Genomic DNA, 21,483 nt, shown 5'->3' on the forward strand with positions numbered 1-21,483 from the left:
AACAGCCACCCTGTGGTGGGCGCTTGGCTAGGAGATTCTCAGATACCAGAACCACCACTGTGAGCAAGGCCGGTATAGCCTAAGAGGCACGTGAGCAAGCAGAAATGTCAGTAGCCTATGAAGATGAAGCGGCAGGCAGCGCTTGGCGAAGAGGCCACAGAAGCTCAGCACGTTCCCTTATGACATAATTTAGGGACTGCCCTCACACTTTGGGGGCGAGGAGGAGTCACAGAGAGAATCTGTGGCTGAGGGACATCCGAAATGTGCAGATGTGAGAAAGGGAGGGAGGAGCAAGCCCAAGGCCTGGGTCTGAGAAAGGTCAGCAGTGGTTTGGCGAGAGGCAGCGCATGGCAGAGGATTTTCTCTGTTCTCTGAGCACGACTCTCAGCTGTTACAGAAGGCAGCAGAGAGGCCCGGTTCAGCAAGCTCTGCCTGGTGGGGAAGGCACAGCTCAGGCGGCCTCTGAGCCCGGCGCCTGCGTGTTATGTAGTAGGTATTTCTGAGACCGAGCGGTGCCACCGCTGTTTGTGTGACAGTGGTACATGTGCTCTTTGTTTCCTGAGCTTAGTCCTTCCTCCTGCCATTTTTTTTTTCTGGGAGGCCCTGAGACTTGGTCCAGCATCTTCCCTGAGATGGAAGTAGCCATTCCCTGTTGAAAAGGAGCTACAGGGCTTTTAGCTCTTCGCTACTTACTGAGGCATCTGAGGTGGGTTGATGCAGTGGGACCCCTCAGCCTGTAGCTTTGATTTCTAGTAGTCACACAGACTCAAAGTCATCCTTCATCTCAAAAGGTTGGTCACCATAGGTACATATAAATCATAGTTGAAGGAAGATAGATTCCAGGGTCCTCTGGTTGCTCGCATCTCCTAAAAATGAGAGCCGTAGCCACCACCAGCCTAGGAACACTTAGCATCATGGGTGTCTCCGTGGCTTTGTCATTCCCTCTGTGCGGAGGTGTTGTACCTGTATTTCTTCCCTATCTCTACAAGTGATTAATGCCGTTGGGTCCAGGACTTCCCAGTCCCAGACCCTGGCTGTCAAGGTGATGCCACATCTATACAGTCAGAGATTCCATCTGCACGCTGCCTTTTTGCTTTCTAGCTGGGGCCGCTGGACAGACATCCTGTCCCATGGACGCTACAAACGTCAGCTGACTGAGCAAGATGTCGAAACCATCTGCAGAGCCATCCTGGTGTACTGTCTCAACCACTACAGAGGGGACGAGAACATCAAGAGCTTTATCTGGGACCTCATCACGCCCACGGCGGATGGCCAGACTCGGGCCCTGCTCAATCATTCCGGTAGGTCTGTCTTGTGTTCTTTGTGCTTCTGGGTCACCATTCGGGAAACGGCTGTGGCATAGACTCTCAATCTCCCACTGTGCCTTACACTGTCTGCCTCTGACACTGTAATGTGCACCGTAAAGGCATCCATGACTGTGACCCTGGTGCTTCTAGGTCTGTCGGCCCCTGTGCCACGGGGCCGGAAGGGGAAGAAGGTGAAGGCCCAGAGTACACAGCCAGTAGTGCATGACGCTCACTGGCTGGCAAGCTGCAACCCGGACGCCCTGTTCCAGGAGGACAGCTACAAGAAGCACCTGAAGCACCACTGTAACAAGTAGGTACCAGGTCGAGGCGGGCGGGCAAGCGAGCGAGAGAGCGCGCAGAGCGCCCGAGGTCAGCGAGTACGTGTGTGCCGTGGGAACCCGTCTGTAAGAGAGCGGTGTGTTACGAGCATAGTGCCCCGTGCTCATCACTGCCATCTAAGACGGACACTCGGTCATCCCAGTCCATCCTGGACTGGCTGCTGCACGGTGGCAACCCCACAGTATTCATCCCCTATTCTGATAATTTCATTTGGTCTGGTGCCCAGGGTTCGTCCGTGTTGTAGGTAGTGTCAGGATCCTCGTGTCCGACGGATGCCATTAAGCTCTGTGTACACCTTACTTTGTCGATCCTTCCTCATCCTCTGGTGGACATCTGGACTGCTCCCACATTTACCTGTTACAAACCTCGCTGTGGGATTGTAGATGATTAGTGTGGGGCTAAGGTGTGGTAGACAGACAGTTACAGTTCCTTTTGTAGGACTCCACCTTTCACTGACTGCTTCCACGGTGAGCACTGGGGAATTCACAGAGCGCTTTTGGCTGTAGTTTTGTCTCTGCTGTGTAGACCCAGTTGGCTCAAAGTCACAGAGCTCCTCCTGCCTCAGCCACCTCAGTAGCTAGGATGGAAGGCACCCACGTCTTTTCTTCGCGGCTGTTCCGTTTTATCTCCCGCTTATCCACAAAGTCGAAGATCTCCAACCAGAGTGGTTTACCTAAGGTTTCTCAGTTCAGAACACAGTGGGATTTGCTAACACGCTTCCTTTCACCTGTGCCCACCTGACCACAGAAGTCTGACTCTTTACCTCAGGGCTCTTGAGAGGGCCACTGTGATCTTCCAAAGCATTTGGTGTCTTTGGAACTTGTTACTGTCCCAGCATGGTGTTTCATACTAAAATTGTAACCTGATCATAGCTCTCAGAAAATGTCCCCGTCTTAGTGGTTTACCTTATTTTGGGTTAGTTGCCTTCTGGGTTCAAGATTCAAACAGAGGAAGTTAAGTGGTTTAATGTGAGATGCCAGCGTAGCTGTGGTAGTTTTTAATTCCTAGTCTCCTGTCAGGAGCAGTCTTCCTAGGGAGTCCTCCGCAGTTAGTACACATGGTGGAATCGGGGCTCTTCGAGTATCTTTTTCAGTCTCGGAAAACCACTGTTGATACCTTCTAGCTTTTCTCTGGGTGGAAAGTGCCCCCATTGTCCTTGGCCTGTAGACCGTGCCTTGAGATTCAGTCTTGTCAAATGTGAAGAGATGTTGGTGTTAAGGTAGAAAAGTGAGGCCCAATGGAAGGACATCCTAGAGAAAAGGTGACCACTGCCCCTCACAAATGGGAAGCAGGTGAGACCAGACAGTTGGAAGCCAAGTGGGGGATGTTAGTACCGTGTGCAGTCCTGGGCTTTGGGTTGCAATCACTGGCAGGATGTGTGAGAGAATGTGAACCAGCCCTGGGGGCTTGTTAGCCTCCTTGTCCCTCTGTCACAGAGTGGACTCACTGAGAGCGGGAGCTGTGTCCTGGCCATCCTTTCTCTTCCTGGCTTTCCCTCTAGAAGAAAAGGAGATGTTCACATCAATTCATAGAAAGCTCCACACTACTAAACCTGCCCCGCAATGGAAGTCTGTGTTTTCTACCAAAAGGAAAAGAAACCATTAGGCTCCCTGCCTTCGAGTCAAGGAGAGAGTCCAGCCACAGGTAGAGGAGATTTCCTTTGGAACTACTGTTTCTGAGCACACAGTGTAAGAAGACACTGGCCTGCAGATTGTCTAGCCAGAGGAAAGCAGCGCTAACTCTGCTATTTGGTTCAGTGTGGCAAAGTCAGTATCTGAGCTTACCTGTTACCAAGAGAGAGAAAATTGAAAAGAAAAAAGGCATTCCCCAACATGACTGCATATCTTGGCATGCATTTTAATATTTGCAACCTTGCAGCCTATCCAAAACCTAGGTTGGCCATGAGTGGACTCTCAGGGTAGACAGCGCATCTACTTATGCCTGGACAGGACTAGTCTGTTTTAGTAACACTGCCCCTGCTTGTCATTTTTGACGTCTTAGAGGCAAGTTGCCCCATCTTGGGAGACCTAAATCTGCGTGCTTGTGCTCAAGGTGTCCCCGTGACCTTGGATATATAACCTGACCTCTGTTACCCACAGTGTTCACATCTGTAGTGTGGAAATGAGAACTTGCCCACGTCAACACAGGTTATTATGAAGACCAAGTGAGCCAGTGTATATAAGTGAGAAACGTTGATACAGGGGTGTTGTACAGTTATGTGACAGGCTTATTCAGCTAGGGAAATAACACTGCAAGAAACCAACCTTCACTGAGCGGGTCAATCCCATATGCACATACGGGCTGTAGTAGAGACACGGCCTGCGTGGTATACCAGGTGAGTTTTACTTGTGGGGGTGGGGGTGTCACATGTTAGCCATTGAGGAGACACACCCAAGTTGGAAAATCTGGTGGCCTGACCGCGTCACCAGTTTCTAATGCTGATTCATTAAAAATGAGTATCAATGAGTTAGATAATTTTAATCTTGTAGTGTTTATTATTTTTAAACCGCAACTAAGGTCCCCTGATAATATAAGTAGAAGTAACAGAAATGTTTAATGTTCCCTGAGTAGGGTAAGGACCCACCCCCTGCCCACTACCCTCACCATCTTCCTTTCTCGGAAGCAAAGTTATATAATCTGAAAAACCTGACATTCCATATTGAGGGTTTATTGTAAGGTAGTAAAACCAGATTTTATATCTCGTTTATTCCTACAACTTCTGATGTGCTTCCAAAAATGGTATTAAGGCAGCAGCTGAGGAAATTTTATGAGATAATGAAGCAGAACAGTTACTGAAAGCCATCTGCTCAGTTGTTTACAAACTTGCCTCAATACTTCAGAGGCAGTGGTAGGGTACGTGTCTAAACTTCACAAGCTGCACTAGGTAGGTCTAAGTGAAGTACGCCTGGGCTGGGCTGAGCTCACTCCCTCTCTGCAGCGTGAGCGGTTGCCAGGCAGGCCTGTTGGAAGCCAGCAGAAAGCACCACACAGAGGTGATTATGTGGCACCATCTGTCACGCTTCAAGCCTACCATACAGCATGGCTAATCAGGGTTGGCAGGATGATGGATGAACAGCAGCAGCTGCCAAAAGCCACTGTTGGCAAACAGCACTGAAGTTAAGAACTTTTTCCCCCCTCTGTCTTCCTCTCCAGGGTCCTGCTGCGTGTCCGCATGCTGTACTACCTAAGACAAGAAGTGATAGGAGACCAGGCAGAGAAGATCCTCGAGGGCGCTGACTCAAGGTTGGTGCAAGCGCATGTTTGTTCCGGCCTCCACAGGCCAGCCCAGGTGGTTGGGAAACTCCACGGCTTGTGCTCAGAACCCTCCCAGACTCTCAGGAGCTCACCTCCTTTCTGTGTCTTTCTTGCAAGTGTTTGTCCTCTGGGCTTGGGGGTGGGAGGAGGAGGAGGAGGAGAAGGAGGAGGAGGAGGAGGAGGAGGAGGAGGAGAGGGCCATTGCATGTGCTTGTTTATAAGAGGGTGAGAAACAATGGCGTCTGACCTGAGCTGGCATACCTTGTGATGAGGCTCATTTCTGGCGACTGACCACTGCCCCGTGTTGCTGATTCCTCCCTACCGTGTAAGAGTCTTACTGTGAAAAAGAGGACACATGGGTGTGTGTTTACCACGTAGCACTAGGATTCATTTTCAAGGCTCCTGTTTAAAGAGTGCTTCAATACTGTCTTCCAGTGAAGCAGACGTGTGGATCCCCGAGCCATTCCATGCTGAAGTTCCTGCAGATTGGTGGGATAGAGAAGCAGATAAATCCCTCTTAATTGGAGTGTTTAAACATGGTAAGGGGCGTTTCTGTTTGAACGCATGTTGACTGTGTGGCTTCATCTTTATTTAGAACTCCTTACATACTCTTTTCCAAAGTCATAATATTAATGAGGACCGTTCCAAAGGACTCTTGGCGCCTACCATTTTTCTGTACTAAAAATCTAATATGAACTGTAAATATCAGATGCTGTTTTTGAATGTTTGTTGAGAGTTTGAGAAGAAAACATTTCTTTCTTGGCTGTAAACAGAAGTCAAACCATATTTGTTTTAGTAATAGCCAAGTCGTACCTACCGTAGCATTCCCGAAACTTTGCTTCCTGAACGGCTGTCCTCGCTAACTCTGCCAGCCCGTGTCAGAGTGGACGGTGGGCTTAACCTCTGCTATTAATCTGGACAAGTGCCTCCTGGGCTTTGTTCCAAGCAATATTTCACAAATGTCAGTGCTGAGGACTCACGGCTCCCCCGAGTGGGATGCAGCCTTGTTAACTTTGAAAGGCTGGGGATGCAGAAGTGCTGTGATATATACAGTGAGCGGCTCCTGATTATAATCCCAATTCTCTGGAGGTCGCGGAGGTATTCTCAGCCGCCCAGCCTGACTAAAGGGGAGAATGATGGCTTATAAAACCTTTCATGATTACAGTTTGGCTTGCGGCTCTACAGCAGTTAGGAGCGGTGTGTTGTAGTACACATCCTAATTGAATTGTGCTGTTGCTCTGTGTACTCCAGCCGTGTTCTGTGAGCCCGGCCTCAGAATCACTTCCCTGCAGTGCACTGTTGGGATCTGCCATTTCCCATCTAGTCACCTTGGGCAGTCAAAAAGCAAATTGCAGTTTGAAAACCATAGAGGGAACAGTGTCATCTTACTGACATGCAGCATCATAAACCTAGTAAGACAGGTTCGCTGGCCTACCTTCCATACATGGGGATTTTCAGCCAGCCATGTGAGTTCCTGCACGACCAAACCTACTTGGGGGCCGGGGGCGGGGGGGGGGGAGACCTGGAGAACCCCTGCAGAGGTCATAAAGAAACGTTAGGAAGCCTTTTAAATGGCAAGCAAAATTAGATGTTGGGGAAGAATAGGGTCAGAAACCCTCCCGGCATCCTGCAGTTACCCTGAGCTGTCTGTGCTTGTGGTTATTCCGTGGCACCTCCAATGTATAAGGGGCCCACAAAAGCTGTCCTAAAATGCTGCACCAAAACAAGGTCTGTTTAGTTCAGCACAAATGATGTCTGGGAGACAAGCTGGCTGTGTTGTGGCAGGAGCCATGGCTATGTTCTGACAGTGACGGGTCTTCCTTTGTTTTCTCGCGTGTCCTCCCTGTGCTGGTGGCTATGGCCCAGGCTATGAGAAGTACAATTCCATGCGAGCTGACCCTGCACTGTGCTTCCTGGAACGAGTCGGAATGCCGGATGCCAAGGCCATCGCTGCTGAGCAGAGAGGGACAGACATGCTAGCAGATGGTGGTGACGGGTAAGAAGGACATTCTAAAATTTTAATAAACTTTATGTCAGCATCACATCGACTGGCAGGGGTTGGTTTTTATGCTGAACGGGGCACTCTCTTAGGTCTGGTTTGAATTTGATGCTTCCAGTCGGTTCTGTCTATATAGCATAGTAACTATTCTAAACAAAGTTCTCACACACACACACACACACACACACACACACACACACATAAATGAAATTGTCTCTCGTGGTCACTCCCTCACCACCCCTTGTAACTGCTTTCTGAATGCTGGTAGAGTCAATTTTCAATGCAGACCCAGATTTAGTATTGGGGAGATTGTTCCTCTTCCTCTCTCACCTCCCTACAGATTGATGAAATTTAAAACTATCTTTGTTTTTTTTTTTTTTTTTTAATTTTACACAGTGGAGAATTTGATAGAGAAGATGAAGATCCCGAATATAAACCAACGAGAGCACCATTCAAAGATGAAATAGATGTAAGACCTTAGGTGTATTGGCTTTTACAGTGCCAGTAACATATTATATGCCCACATAGAACTTGTTAAACTTTATAGGTAATGGCCTTCCTCTAAAAGACAGAGTAAAATCCAACCCCAGTTGAAAATAGCTCTGTTTCTCACATTGCTTTCAAGGAATTTGCGAATTCTCCCCCAGAGGATAAGGAAGACTCCATGGAGGTGCACAGCTCAGGTGAGGCTCCAGGGCAGCTGTAGGGCAGGGGACCAGGCTGGGCAGCCCGAGGGCTGGCAGCTGGACCCCAAGCCTGATGCTGGCGGCCCAAAGGTACTCTTCCACATGGGCCCTTCCCTTGGGAATAGTGGTTTTTATTACCTTAATTTCTTGGGTAGAACTTTTTGATGAAGGTAATTGATCTGCTCGTTTATAGTCATTATTTAGTGGAAAACTTTAAAGTCCTTAAAATACTTTTATTGAGAGGAGGGCATTTGTTTAAATCTGAAATATTTCTGTGGACTATTGACCCAGTATAAAATAATTAATTATGTTCAAGATTGTCGTCGTAAGCACATTCACATGGAAGACCTGTTTTCTTTGTGTAAGACTGATAAACCTTCGCCCCTCCCTCGAAGGACTTAAAAGTAAATAGTTTATACATCCCCTCCGCTGTTACTGCCTGTCTGTGTTTTCAGATCTGAGTGTAGCGGGGTGGCCTCTCCCACCCTGTCCTCTGAAAGCTAACGAGTCATCTTTTTTGTTGCTGTTGGAAGGTTGTCTGTGTTGTGAGAGATGTTTCTGACTCTCTTCTTCCACTTCCTCAGGCAAGCACTGCGAGAGCAGTGCCGAGTTAGGTCAACTCTACTGGCCGAACACGTCGACCCTGACTACGCGTCTGCGCCGGCTCATTACTGCCTATCAGCGCAGCTATAAAAGGCAGCAAATGAGGCAAGAGGCCCTAATGAAGACGGACCGGCGCAGACGGAGGCCCCGGGAGGAAGTGAGAGCGCTGGAGGCGGAGAGGGAAGCTATTATATCTGAGAAAAGGCAAAAGTGAGTTCTCCACCTTTTCTGCAGTGTCCCCACCCCACCCCCATGCCCCATGCCTTCTCTGCTGGGTCCCTGAGAAGTAGTGATCACACCACACAGTGACAGTAAAGAAAGGCCTGGGGCCTGGAAGGTGTCTGTCCCTCAACCCTAACTAAGTCCCAAAGACATGCTCTGGAAGCAGAGAAAGGCAGTGCCCTGTGTGCCCGTCTGAGCACGGTGTGAGCCAGATCTTTCCACAGGTGGACGAGAAGAGAAGAGGCCGACTTTTACCGGGTGGTATCCACCTTCGGGGTTATTTTTGACCCCGTGAAACAGCAGTTTGATTGGAACCAGTTCCGAGCCTTTGCCAGACTAGACAAAAAGTCTGATGAGAGCCTGGAGAAATATTTCGGCTGCTTTGTGGCCATGTGCAGACGGGTGTGTCGAATGCCTGCCAAGCCCGAAGACGGTAGGTACACGAATGAAAGGCTAGCCACACTGTGCTAGGCAGTTGGGGGGTGCGTGCAGGTTAGGGTGGGCCCGGGACCTGTCCACATGACCCCCATGCTTCATGTTACAGAGCCACCTGACCTCGCCTCCCTTATCGAGCCCATCACAGAGGAACGAGCATCCAGGACACTGTACCGCATTGAACTGCTTCGCAAGATCCGAGAGCAGGTCCTTCATCACCCACAACTGAGCGACAGGCTGAAGCTCTGTCAACCCAGCCTAGACCTGCCTGAGTGGTGGGAGTGTGGACGGCACGACAGGGACCTGCTGGTGGGTGCTGCTAAGCACGGGGTCAGCCGGACAGACTACCACATCCTCAACGACCCTGAGTTGTCCTTCTTAGATGCACACAAAAGCTTTGCTCAGAACCGTGGGGCCAGTACTGTCCCTTCTTTGAATACTCTGGCCATGGGCTTTGGCCAGACTCCTCCAGTCATTTCCTCTGCTCATGCTCATGAAGAAAAGGTAATGGAGCAGACTGAAGGCAAGGCAGAGGAGTGTGAACACTCACCGGCCAAAGAGAGGTCGGATGGGAAAGAGGAGGAAGAAGAAGCGGGCAGGGTCAAGGACGGCAAGCAGGAATGTGAGGCCGAGGCCAGCTCTGTGAAGGGCCAACTCAAAGGGGTGGAGGGCAGCGCAGACCCTGGGTCCAAGTCTGTCTCAGAGAAGGGCTCAGAAGAGGACGAAGAAGAAAAGCTGGAGGACGACGACAAGTCGGAGGAGTCGTCGCAACCGGAAGGTAACGCCCGGCGCCGGTCCCTGTCCTGATACCACAACAGTGGAGCAGAGCCTTTGTGTGATACCGTAACTTTTATTTATTTATTTACTTTTGTAATTGAGAAATCCAGAATCTTACTTCATAGCTCTGGCTGGCCTACAGCTCAGAGAGACCCACCTGCTTCTGCCTCCAGAGGGCTGGGATTAAAGGCCTGTACCACCAAGGCCGGTGTCTTTGTTTTGTAAAGATCATTGATGGCTAGGCTTGGTGACACACACTTTGAATTCTAGCATAGATTGGCTGGTCTATATACTGAACTCCAGAGCTATACAATGAGACTCTGCCTTTTTCTTTTTCCCCTAAGAGTAATTAATGTCCATTTTCTTCTGTGAAGGAATAGTTTCAATTACGTACGTATACATGTGTTTGACCTCATACTTTATACCTGCAAACATATTTCAAGGAATGTAAACTCACAGCATCTGTGAACACACCAGTCACTTCTGGTTTAAGGACAGATTAAGTTCATAGTCAGGTGCGCTAAGAATTCCTTGTAATGTTAAAAGTTGACACGTGAATATGACGGGAGAGTGTCGCTCACTGAGCAAATATTATTTCAGAATAAATGATGATTCATTGGTTGGTTGATTGATAACATGTTTTCCATGTTACAGATTGCTCTAACCAACACCAAGTAGAAACCAGGCACCATGTTGAACTTTGCTGCTGTAGTGACCCTTGTTTATTAGCTTATATCGTAACCAGAACAGAAGCTCTTGGGTCAGAAACATGGCTAGCCTTCAGCACCAAAAGATTTCCTTAGTGTAGTGGCACATGCTCCTTGTTTTAGCACCTGGGAGTAGAGAAACCGGAGGATCACAGGTTCAAGCCCAGCCTCTACTATGTAGTGAGTCTGAGGAAGCCTTGGGCTGCATATGATTCTGTCTCTGAGACCACAAAGAGTTCCATGGCTTCTTCATCCAGATAGAAGAAGCACCATCTACGTCTGGGGGCTGTTTTGTTGTACGTTTTAGACGAGACACCCATATCTTTCTAGATGCACAGTTGGCGTGCAGGAAAGCAGAGCTGGTGGGATCCCTGTTGTCAGCCAGCGCCGTCCTTTCTAGACTTGAGCTCCGTGCATTCTGGCCGTGAGCGCTAGCTCCACATAACTCATTTCCCAGCAGGAGCCGTCTCTAGAGGGAAGACTTTCGACGAAGAAAGCAATGCTTCTATGAGCACCGCTAGGGATGAAACCCGAGATGGATTCTACATGGAGGATGGAGATCCTTCAGTGGCCCAGCTCCTTCACGAACGAACATTTGCCTTCTCCTTTTGGCCCAAGGTTGGCAGGATTTTGTTACTCTTGATTGTTTTGTTGATCTAACCCGAGAGCAGGAAAAAAAATCTCTAGCTTGATCTTTCAAATGGTTTGAGGTAAACCTTGTTGGAGTGTATCAAGAGTGCAGAATTTTCCTTTATTTTAAAGTAATGATCGGCAAGAACCCAAATGAAGAAACATTTCGGGTACTTTTGTAGTAAGATAATGTGGAAGAATGAACGGAACCATTGATCCCCACCTACCCACTCCTTGGGCTTCTTCAGTTTGCCTGTCCTAGTGTCTTGTAGGAACTCCGGCTATTTCAATAGACTTGACAAAATGAAAAGTATGGAACTTTGAAACCGTGTTAACTTATTTTTTTTTAAAGATTTATTTATTTACTTATTTATTATATGTAAGTATACTGTAGCTGTCTCCAGACACTCCAGAAGAGGAGTCAGATCTGTCAGATCTCCTTATGGATGGTTGTGAGCCACCATGTGGTTGCTAGGATTTGAACTCAGGACCTTCGGAAGAGCAATCGGTGCTCTTACCCTCTGAGCCATTTCTCCAGCTCCCCGTGTTAACATTTTAAAGATTATGTATAAGTAAAGCTTTCAGATTTAAAATAATGTATTAAAACTCCCACTGTGTTCTTAAGAGCAGAGAGGGTGGTGGTGGGTCCCTTTGCTCCCAGCCATGCTGAGGTCATCCCAGATGCAGTTATCTGTAGCTCAAGGCAGAGGAAAATTGCTCTTTGGAAATTAGGAAGCATAATTCTTTAAATGTCCTCAGTGCCGTTAGGGCCTGTGTTTCTCAAGGTGGGAAGTAGTCATGGTAAGTGCCATGACACAGGATGCACTTGAGGTGATTCATCCCAGGACACTCTTAATGGTGTTAATGTGGCTTAGAGAGAAGGTGACATTTCTGTGTGAAGGGTATACTGTCAGCGAGGTCTTTTTTTTTCACTGTTCCCCATGTCCTCTTGGTTCCTGGTTACACTAATTTCCCACATTGAGTCTAGAGGGGGGAGTTTCTCCGTTCAGTCAAAGGTTTATAGTCACAGGCCCTATTGATCTACGGAGGCTTGGTCTGAGGAGCTGTAATTAGAACATTTTAATGTGCATGCTTCAGTGAAATTGGGAGCGATAATAGGTGGGGAACCCAGACTGACATTCATTAGGTGTTCCGAGGTTACTGCCCACTTCATAATGCTGAACTTTATTAATAGTGACGCTAATGATGGCCCCTTCCTGGGACACACTGCACTCTGGCCTGTGGCTCTGAAGGGCCAGACCCACTGAGATGGGAAGTGCAGAGGCTCCATTGAGCCCACTTGAAGCCTGAACAAGGTCCTTGGTTTGAAGGTAGTGGTTACTGCTCCCTGCTCCATGCCATTCACTGAACACAGGTGAAAACAGTGCCTTTTCTTTGCTAGAGCAACTAGAACATTCCGTCAGAACCAGACGGGTCCGACGCACGTTGTCTGGTTACTTCTCGCTAGGCAGCTTTAGTCCAAATGATTGGCCTTTCAACATTGTGTGCTCTTCAGCATCTCGGTGGACATATTTATCCAGCAGTCTAAAATAGGTCTTTATTACAAATTCCCTGTGACTCTTCCCCCTTCAGGACAGAGTAATGATAAACCGATTAGACAACATCTGTGAAGCTGTACTGAAAGGCAAATGGCCAGTAAATCGGCGCCAGATGTTTGATTTCCAGGGCCTCGTCCCTGGGTACCCACCCTCCACCGTGGACAGTCCCCTGCAGAAGAGGAGCTTTGCCGAGCTCTCTGTGGTCAGCCAGGCCAGCATCAGTGCGAGCGAGGACATCACCACATCTCCTCAGTTGTCCAAGGTAACACACAGCAGTTTGCTTTAGTGGGTGAAAGGAGATGGCTGTGGATTCTAACTGATTTGGGAGCTTGTGCTCACTAATCTGACTTGATGTTATCTGTCTGTTTAATTGTGTTGCCCATATCGGCCTCAGACTCCTGGGCTCAGACAACCTTTCTGCCACCAGCCTATTACGTAGCTAGAATCACAGACACACATTACTATAAGCAGCTAACTAGTCAGACTTTAAATTAAGATGATAGCTGTGGCCACCACTATCGCCGAATGGCTTGTTTTTTTTTTTTTCCCTAATGCCAGCCCCTATTGCAGATAAAGAAGGTCTGGCTCATAACAACTCTGTTCTCTTGGGAATTTTCAATAGGAGGATGCCCTCAACCTGTCTGTCCCTCGCCAGCGGCGGCGGCGGAGAAGGAAAGTTGAAATCGAGGCTGAAAGAGCCGCCAAGAGGCGAAACCTTATGGAGATGGTTGCCCAGCTTCGAGAGTCTCAGGTGGTCTCAGAAAATGGACAAGAAAAAGTTGTGGACTTATCAAAGGCCTCGAGAGAGGCAACAAGCTCTACCTCAAATTTCTCATCTCTTACTTCAAAGTTTATCCTGCCTAATGTCTCCACGCCAGTGTCCGATGCCTTTAAGACTCAGATGGAGCTGCTCCAAGCAGGCCTTTCACGCACACCCACGAGGCATATGCTCAATGGCTCCCTGGTGGATGGAGAGCCCCCCATGAAGAGGAGGCGAGGCAGGAGGAAAAACGTGGAGGGCCTCGACCTGCTTTTCATGAGCCACAAACGGACGCCGTTAAGTGCAGTAAGTCGGGTGTCTTTAGACCCCTGTTGAGAGCCAGCCCTAGGCTGCTGACCCCACTTCTCTCAGCAGCATCACATTGAAGCTGGCTTCCTCCACCAGAGATACAGAATTACAGTGAATTCAGTGGTGCTGAGCCAGAAAACTGTGTTGCTCGCTGGTACAGATCCCTCCGCCCGAGCCAGGGGCGGCACAAGGGTTTATTCTTCCCAAGGTTCCGACATATCGATTGCTCCAGAAAGAATAGCATAAAGCAGAAACATGTTCTTCTGAGCTTACAATTGTTATCTCTGAGTTCTTGAGGAGGGAAAAGCTTCTGCTCATAGAAACACTGCTGTTGGGGGGCCAGCATCCGTTAGACTTGTGTGAGTGCTTGGTGTTAGGCCTCAGATACCTAACTAGTAGCTTAGAATGCTCTCCATCCCTGCAACTAGTTGTTTTAGAGATCTGAGACATGCCACTGCTAGCTGGAGGACAAGTTGTTGGAGTTTTAATTAGAAGGAAACAAAATGCAGTATAATAAATTCTCTTTTCCAAACTGCCTCAACCATACCATCCCGAAAGGGATGGTGACTGTGACAGCAAGAATTTTACCTGAAGAGCTCTGTTCCACATATGCTCCATGAGGAGTTAAGGAATTCATATCCTGAGCTATTGATTGGAAACTCTAATCAATAGAGCCACTTTGGGCTAGACGACTTTAAGAACCTTTCCACGGGCTGTGGAACAGGTTGGGGGGGGGCTATGATTTTAAAATAGAGACACTAGTTGTTTTTTTCTGGCCCATCTTTTCTTCTTCCAGGTCTGTTCTTTGTACCAGCTCTCTCTTTTGTAAGACAGGATCTCACTGTAGACCGGGCTGGCCTCCAGCTTACAGAGACCGCCTGCTTCTGCCGCCCTGAGTACTGGGTTAAAGGCCTGTGCCACAGTTCCCAGCACCAGGTCCTTGAGCCTAGTGAGAGGCTTAACATTTTCAAATGAAGCAAAGGCACACTTGGAAAGTAACGAAACATCAGTCTTGGGAAAGTTTAGCCACACAGTGGCGTGTGAGCCGAAGAGTCCATCCTCCATACGGGCTAAGAATTAATTTTAATGTTGGCACATATCTAAGAGAGCTCTTTCTTGTTGCTTTGGATTTTTGCTTTTTCAAAACAGAGCTTTTCTGTCTTCCCTGGCTGTCTTGGAACTACTCTGTAGACCAGGCAGGCCTAGAACTCAGAGAGCCTCCTGCCTCTGCCTCCCCTTCCATCAGGAACTTCTTTCTAGTAGATGTCGGAGGAAATGTCTTTTAAGGACTTTTTTTAACTGTTAGATGTTGTGAACTGGAGATCGCCCCAGCTATTGAGGCCAGTTTGTATGTGAAGAAAATGCGCAGGCTGTGCTGAGTTGGCACAGCTGTGCCTGCCGGTGAGCAGTGGAGAGTAAGGTGTGCTGAACACAGCTTCACCTCCACATTTCAATTTCCGCTGCTGTCATGAAGGAGGAGGGTGCCTTCATTGGCATGATCAGTGGTGACTGTGTTTTCTGTGCCAGGCATGGGGATTTGAAGAGGAAAGCCCTAACTTGACAGGACATTTGTAGAAAGTCAGTGTTGGAATGAGGTGACCTAAAAGTATACTTTTGAGTATTCCCCAATCAAAACATTCTAAGTACTCCAAATTCTGAAACTTTGGGGCACCAACAGAACCCAATAACTAGAGAGTCCCACAGTTGTCTTCATATGAAGGGTCACAGTTAAAACACAGCGGCAGAACAGGCAGAATGACTCAATAAAGGCACTTACCACCCAAGACAGGTTGTATCATTTTGATCTTGGAACAGAAGTGCATAACGGTAGAAGAGAAGCAACTCCTCAAAGCTGCCCTTTGACCTCTACATACATCATGATACATACATGTGCACATTTGCACATACACACAGACAAACGGATCATGCATCCATCCAAGCATACAATCAGTTAAAGAAATTTAAATCGCTTACATTCAAATATTTCATAAAAACTGCTTAAGGCTATGTGGTGAAGATGTATATAAATGTAAAAACGTAATGAATTCATGTTTAGACATGAATCCCAGTATGTCTGATAGTGTATGTATACATACTTGAAAAATTCAAAATTGAAAACGAATCTTGGATAAGGGGACCCACCTTCAGTGACATGTCATAGTTATGCATGTGTGCTGGCATCAAGGCATGTTCACAGGGCTCCCAAGGAAAGCTTGGAGTGCAGGAGAGGAGGTTAATTTCCCTGCAGGTTGTTATGTCACTAAATGGGAGATCTTGCTGGAGCAGAAGTGCTGGGGCGAGAGAGTACCTCTCGTAGCTGGCTTTGAGACCCCTGTGGTTTTTGCTGGCAAGTTTGATGAAGTCTTGAAGAAGATGTGGACATGGTGATGGAGTAGGGATGCAGGTTGTGGAAAGCCTAGAGTGTTGAGCTGAAGAACATGGGGGGTGTACTGAAGGCATTGGGGAGCCTACCTCGGGGAGTGACTTAATGGCAGCTTTTGAACTGGGTGGAGCTTACTGCATTTTAGAAAGCCAGGGGGAATGGAGAAGTGGATGTTGGAATGTTGAAAGCACAGACAGCATTTAAGGACCAGTGGCGGGGTGAGTGTGGAGTGCTGACCTCGCGTGCTTCCATGCCTGCTCTCCAAGGGCTGGGAAGCCAGTTACTGACAAACTGGTGCTTGTCGGAACAGTGTCCAGGGATCCCTGAGTAGTCACATGTCACACACCTCTAGCTCAGACCACCACGTAGCATGGTGTTGTAGTCCTAGCGGCTTGCTTGGCCCTCTAGACTTTCCTACAGAAGAATATTGTTCCTACCTTGTGAGGAGTCGAGAAGTGTCGTCTTCTACTCTGAAAGCCGTCCTAACATGGGCATTATTTCTGATAGCATCTCCCTTTTTGATGAAAGATCCTTTGGGTTGGGAGAGTATCTTCCTTGAGTAGAGTGTTCTCAGAGTCTTATGCTACAATCTGGATCACTGTCCATTTCCTGCAGGAGGATGCCGAGGTGACCAAAGCTTTTGAAGAAGATATAGAGACCCCACCAATAAGAAACATTCCTTCTCCTGGACAGCTGGACCCGGACACCCGGATCCCTGTGATAAACCTTGAAGATGGGACTAGGCTGGTGGGAGAAGATGCTCCTAAAAACAAGGACTTGGTTGACTGGCTGAAGCTGCACCCCACCTACACTGTCGATATGCCGAGTTATGTACCAGTAAGTACCGCAGAGCCCGGGCTATGAAGCCTCATGGGGTCTGCCTAATTGCTTCTCATCTGAGTGAGTCCTTGACAGCTCCCTGCACCCTCTGTCTTTGGCATGAATGTCTGCAGGTTCACAGGTACCCCAGATTTCTGCTGTGAATTCAACATGAGAGAAGCTGGTTGCAATCTGTCCTCCTGAAGGACACCCTCACAGTTACCTGAAGATGTCTGCTACTCATTTTTCCTTCTCCAGCACACTTCTCTCACAGGGTCTAGCTCCCAGGGGTCTAGACTTTGCACAGTCTTCAGACAAAGCCTGACCCAGCCCAGAGCTATAAAGTTCTTGTCTCCAGAGATTTCTTTTAAGCACCTAGCCCTTGTGTGTTATACTAAACATTATCTCCATGTGGGTGCCCAACAGACCACTCTCTAGCTGGCAACACACATCTCTTCCTGTCCTTTTGCGATTACTATTTTTCAAACATGTTTTTTTTTTTTTTTCACTGAGTTTGGGCCATCTCCTCTCCTGCTACCAACAGCTACCTTTCAGCCTCCCCCATTACAACACCTCAAAGACAAAAAAATCCCATGTAGTCATTTAGGATATTATCTCTGGCTTCATTTATGTCACTGACTAGAAATAAGTGAAGGTACTATATAAAGTTTCTTTTAAAATACTAGGATTTGCATAAATATCTGTAGACACCCTCCTCCCCTTTTGTTCTTAGTGCCCAGGTCCTCACAGATCCTGTATAGGTGCTCTGCGGCTGTTGTGTCACACCTCCAGCCTGTCACAGAAACCTTAAATGAGAGTCTCACTTAAGGAGACTGACTGCCAGACTCCTGGAGAGCTGGCTCCTCAGAGCACTTGTTGCTCTTGCAGAGGACCCGAGTTCAGTCCCCAGCGCCCATTTATAACTCGAGTCCCAAGAGAACCGATGCTCCCTGCTGACCTCTGGGGGCACCAAGCACATGCATGCACACACATAGACAACACACTCACACACAACACACAAATAATAAATCTTAGAATAGTTTTGAGTAACTTCTCAGACAGTGCCTGTTGGGTAGACCAGTCCGTGCTGGGAGATCTTTTCTCAGAAAGGTTCAGTTTCTGCTAAGAGCAAATGATAGTTAAAACTTAACAGTGCATCACCCCGTCCTTAGGCATTTATAGGGAGGGGCCAGGACTAAATACAGCCTCGTTAAATACGTCCTTTTCTTTTGCAGAAGAACGCAGACGTGCTGTTTTCCTCGTTTCAGAAACCGAAACAGAAACGACATAGATGTCGAAATCCTAATAAATTGGATATAAACACTTTGACAGGAGAAGAAAGGGTTCCCGTTGTTAACAAACGAAATGGGAAGAAGGTAAATGCTGGGGAAGGGATGGGTGAGGATGGCAAATCACACTTCTTCTAGAATCTGTGTGTGTTTCTGTGGACACTGAAAGAGGGAGCTGAGGGGACTGGGGAGGGAAATATACATGATGTTCAGATGTTCACTGGATGCATCTTCCCAGATGGGTGGAGCCATGGCCCCTCCAATGAAGGACCTGCCCAGGTGGCTGGAGGAGAACCCTGAGTTTGCAGTTGCTCCAGACTGGACCGATATAGTCAAGCAATCTGTAAGTATACGAAAGAGATCCACATAAAACAGTGTCCTATTGGCTAGTCATTATTCAGTTGTGACTTAATCCCAGCTTACAGAACTGTCAAAAAGCATCATTTTCTTACATTGTCAGTGTGTTGTGTTTTACACACACATCATTAATTGGGAATGAGCTGATCGTTAGTTCTGATTTAAAAATTACCATGTGAGCATACCTACTCCAACCCTCTTGGAGGTGGACTTACTCCAGGGGAACCGATCTCACAGCATCTTCAAAATAGAACTTGTGCTGGACAGGAACAATAAGATTATTAGCTGTGATGTCCAGTTTTAAAATAGACATAGCAATCCTGCATAAATTTTTATCATTAGTTTCTTTCGAGACAAATTATGCCATGCTTACTGCTTTTGTTTATGTAATACAATAAAATTGCCTCTAGCCACGTGTTAGGACCCAGTTTTGTGAAGTGGTGCCTTCCTAATCTCTTACCTGAGGTCCTTGATGCCTGATTGCATCTCTGTAGCTCTGACTGCTACTGTCTAGTCTCCATTCCTAAGGGTGTATCTTTCGAAACGGGGTAAAATGGAAGCGGGAACTCCGGAACTTGAGACACTGGCTTTCACTAAGTGTCCCCCAGTCCCCCAGGATGGAATATTATCAGGGGTCTGTTCCTTCTTGCGGTACAGCATGCTAGTCCATGTTCAGCTACCTTGTGTCGTTCTGTCACCCATGGAAAGAGTTCTGGGGTTTCTCACATTTGTGAAATTATTAGTGAAACAACTATAAATGTTTACCTGCAGGTTTTGGTGTAGCTTCTCATGGGGTGGGGATGTTACACATGTGAGTTTAACTTACTCAATTTTTCTACACTGTTAACAATTTTTTCTTATTCTTAGCTATATTTGAAATATCTAGACTGTCTTATAGTCTATGCAACTCTTGTGATACTATTTTATCATTTTTTTTCATACAAAACCTTTTAAAATTGGCATATTTATTTGGCAATTAATTGACAAATGAAAGGTTATTTGTGCTTGATGCTTAGGATGTACACGTGCACATCATGTACTAATTACACCAGTCAATCAGCCACTGTCTGGTGTGTTGATCCTTAAGTTAATTATGGATACAGCTGCCTTAGCATTTACTTCAGTGGTGGAGTAGCCTTGAACAGCTTTTTCTGCAACTCAGCACAATTCAGCAAGCGAAAATAATGGTTAAAAAAAAACAACAACAACAAAAAAAAAACCAGAACCTGTGCTTTCCCAAGTTCTTACATTAAGCTTTTAGAATGGAAGCAATTGCTTGCATATTTAGAGTGTTGGTGTGGAGCTCCAGCTCCAAAAGGCCCACGTTGGCAGTACGTACTCTGACCTGACCTCTACAGCTGTTGTCCGCTTTCCCTGTCCTCCAGGGTTTTGTTCCCGAGTCAATGTTTGACCGGCTCCTCACTGGACCTGTGGTGCGGGGAGAAGGAGCCAGCAGGAGAGGACGGAGGCCCAAGAGCGAGATGGCCCGAGCCGCCGCAGCGGCGGCGGCTGTCGCCTCTACTTCAGGGATCAACCCACTGTTGGTGAACAGCCTGTTTGCTGGGATGGACCTGACAAGCCTTCAGAATCTCCAGAACCTCCAGTCCCTCCAGCTGGCAGGGCTCATGGGCTTCCCTCCAGGACTGGCCACAGCTGCCACCGCCGGAGGCGACGCCAAGAGCCCCGCCGCCGTGCTGCCCCTGATGCTGCCGGGGATGGCGGGCCTGCCCAACGTGTTCGGCCTGGGCGGGCTGCTGAACAACCCTCTCTCAGCTGCTACTGGAAACACCACTACTGCTTCGAGTCAAGGAGAGCCAGAGGACGGCGCTTCCAAAGCGGAAGAGAAAGGGAACGACCATGAAGACGAGAACCGAGACTCTGAGAAAAGCACAGACGCCGTTCCGGCTGCTGACTCCGCGAACGGATCTGTGGGTGCTGCTACTGCCCCGACTGCATTGCCCTCCAACCCGCTGGCCTTCAACCCTTTCCTCCTGTCCACCATGGCCCCAGGCCTCTTCTACCCATCCATGTTTCTACCTCCAGGACTGGGGGGATTGACACTGCCTGGCTTCCCGGCACTGGCGGGACTCCAAAACGCCGTGGGTACCAGCGAAGAAAAGGCTGCTGACAAGGCCGAGGGAGGCCCCTGTAAAGACGGAGAGACCCTGGAGGGCAGCGATGCCGAGGAGAACCTGGACAAGACTGTGGAGTCCTCCATCTTGGAAGACGAGGTTGCACAGGGTGAAGAGCTGGACCCCCTCGAAGGCGGGGAGGAGAGAGAAAACAACGGAAATGACGAGTAACAGCAGCAGTTCCACTGAAAGTGTTGAAAACTGTCGACAGGTGGTAGTCCTACTGTTTACACTCACAGTTAATGTTCATACCTAGTTTTATAAGCTGTTCTGTAACATAGTGTAGCAGAAAAAGAAGAAAAAAAAGAAAAGAAAGAAGAAAAAAAAAAAAAGGAAAAAAAGTCCAAGTCATGTTATGCAGGTGTGTCCGAAGGTATCTTGGTCATTAAGTATTGTGCAGTGCATTATTTATTATCCTAGGAAGGATGAAATTTGAGAGGTGATCATGTCTTTTTAAGGAAACTTACATAATGCTCTGCTTTTTTTTTTTCTTTGGGTACCACTGGTATTATAATAAAGAGCAATTTGTAACAGAGCGGCACTAGTGGAAGGAAGTGCCACTCAGAGGAAGTATGAAGTTATATATTTAATTTTTTAATTTTAATTTTTTTTTTTTTTTTTTTTTTTGCTGTGAAGGTCAAGATGAAATTTACCATACATATCATCCCTTGCTCATTCGTCTCCCTTTCTGACTTTATGGGGGTTCCCACATTTGCATACACACATCCATACACTCTGACAATCTCCACGTTAGTGTGAACGCCTCTGTCCCCGAGGCTCAGCAATAATAAGGCAGCTGTTGAATGTGAAAGGTCCCTTTGGAGAACTATAACCTTCTGGGAGGGTTCCTGCCAGACAACTGCAGTTCCATTGGCTTGTGGTCTTGTGATGCACTGGTTAAAAAACAAAAAAAAA

The 21,483-nt window shown here is 47.7% G+C and overlaps 1 protein-coding gene across 3 annotated transcripts in view; it reads left to right on the plus strand.

The window, feature by feature from the left end:
- Positions 1 to 21,483, plus strand: part of Chd7 (chromodomain helicase DNA binding protein 7) — a 180,618-nt gene extending 159,135 nt beyond the window's left edge. For 2 of the 3 annotated variants that reach the window (XM_021222408.2, XM_029533227.1), the window contains exons 22-38: positions 1,102 to 1,301; positions 1,458 to 1,617; positions 4,800 to 4,889; positions 5,337 to 5,440; positions 6,768 to 6,897; positions 7,297 to 7,369; positions 7,526 to 7,583; positions 8,171 to 8,399; positions 8,636 to 8,844; positions 8,956 to 9,624; positions 10,788 to 10,948; positions 12,554 to 12,781; positions 13,142 to 13,585; positions 16,587 to 16,808; positions 18,026 to 18,166; positions 18,318 to 18,422; positions 19,822 to 21,483. In XM_021222408.2, coding sequence (XP_021078067.1) covers positions 1,102 to 1,301; positions 1,458 to 1,617; positions 4,800 to 4,889; positions 5,337 to 5,440; positions 6,768 to 6,897; positions 7,297 to 7,369; positions 7,526 to 7,583; positions 8,171 to 8,399; positions 8,636 to 8,844; positions 8,956 to 9,624; positions 10,788 to 10,948; positions 12,554 to 12,781; positions 13,142 to 13,585; positions 16,587 to 16,808; positions 18,026 to 18,166; positions 18,318 to 18,422; positions 19,822 to 20,739 — 4,141 coding nt within the window. In that variant the 3' untranslated portion in view covers positions 20,740 to 21,483. The remainder of the gene's footprint in view (positions 1 to 1,101; positions 1,302 to 1,457; positions 1,618 to 4,799; positions 4,890 to 5,336; positions 5,441 to 6,767; positions 6,898 to 7,296; positions 7,370 to 7,525; positions 7,584 to 8,170; positions 8,400 to 8,635; positions 8,845 to 8,955; positions 9,625 to 10,787; positions 10,949 to 12,553; positions 12,782 to 13,141; positions 13,586 to 16,586; positions 16,809 to 18,025; positions 18,167 to 18,317; positions 18,423 to 19,821) is intronic. The other variant, XM_029533228.1, reaches the window with a different exon arrangement.

This window comes from Mus pahari, chromosome 22 (assembly GCF_900095145.1).
Source record: "Mus pahari chromosome 22, PAHARI_EIJ_v1.1, whole genome shotgun sequence".
NCBI lineage: Eukaryota > Metazoa > Chordata > Mammalia > Rodentia > Muridae > Mus > Mus pahari.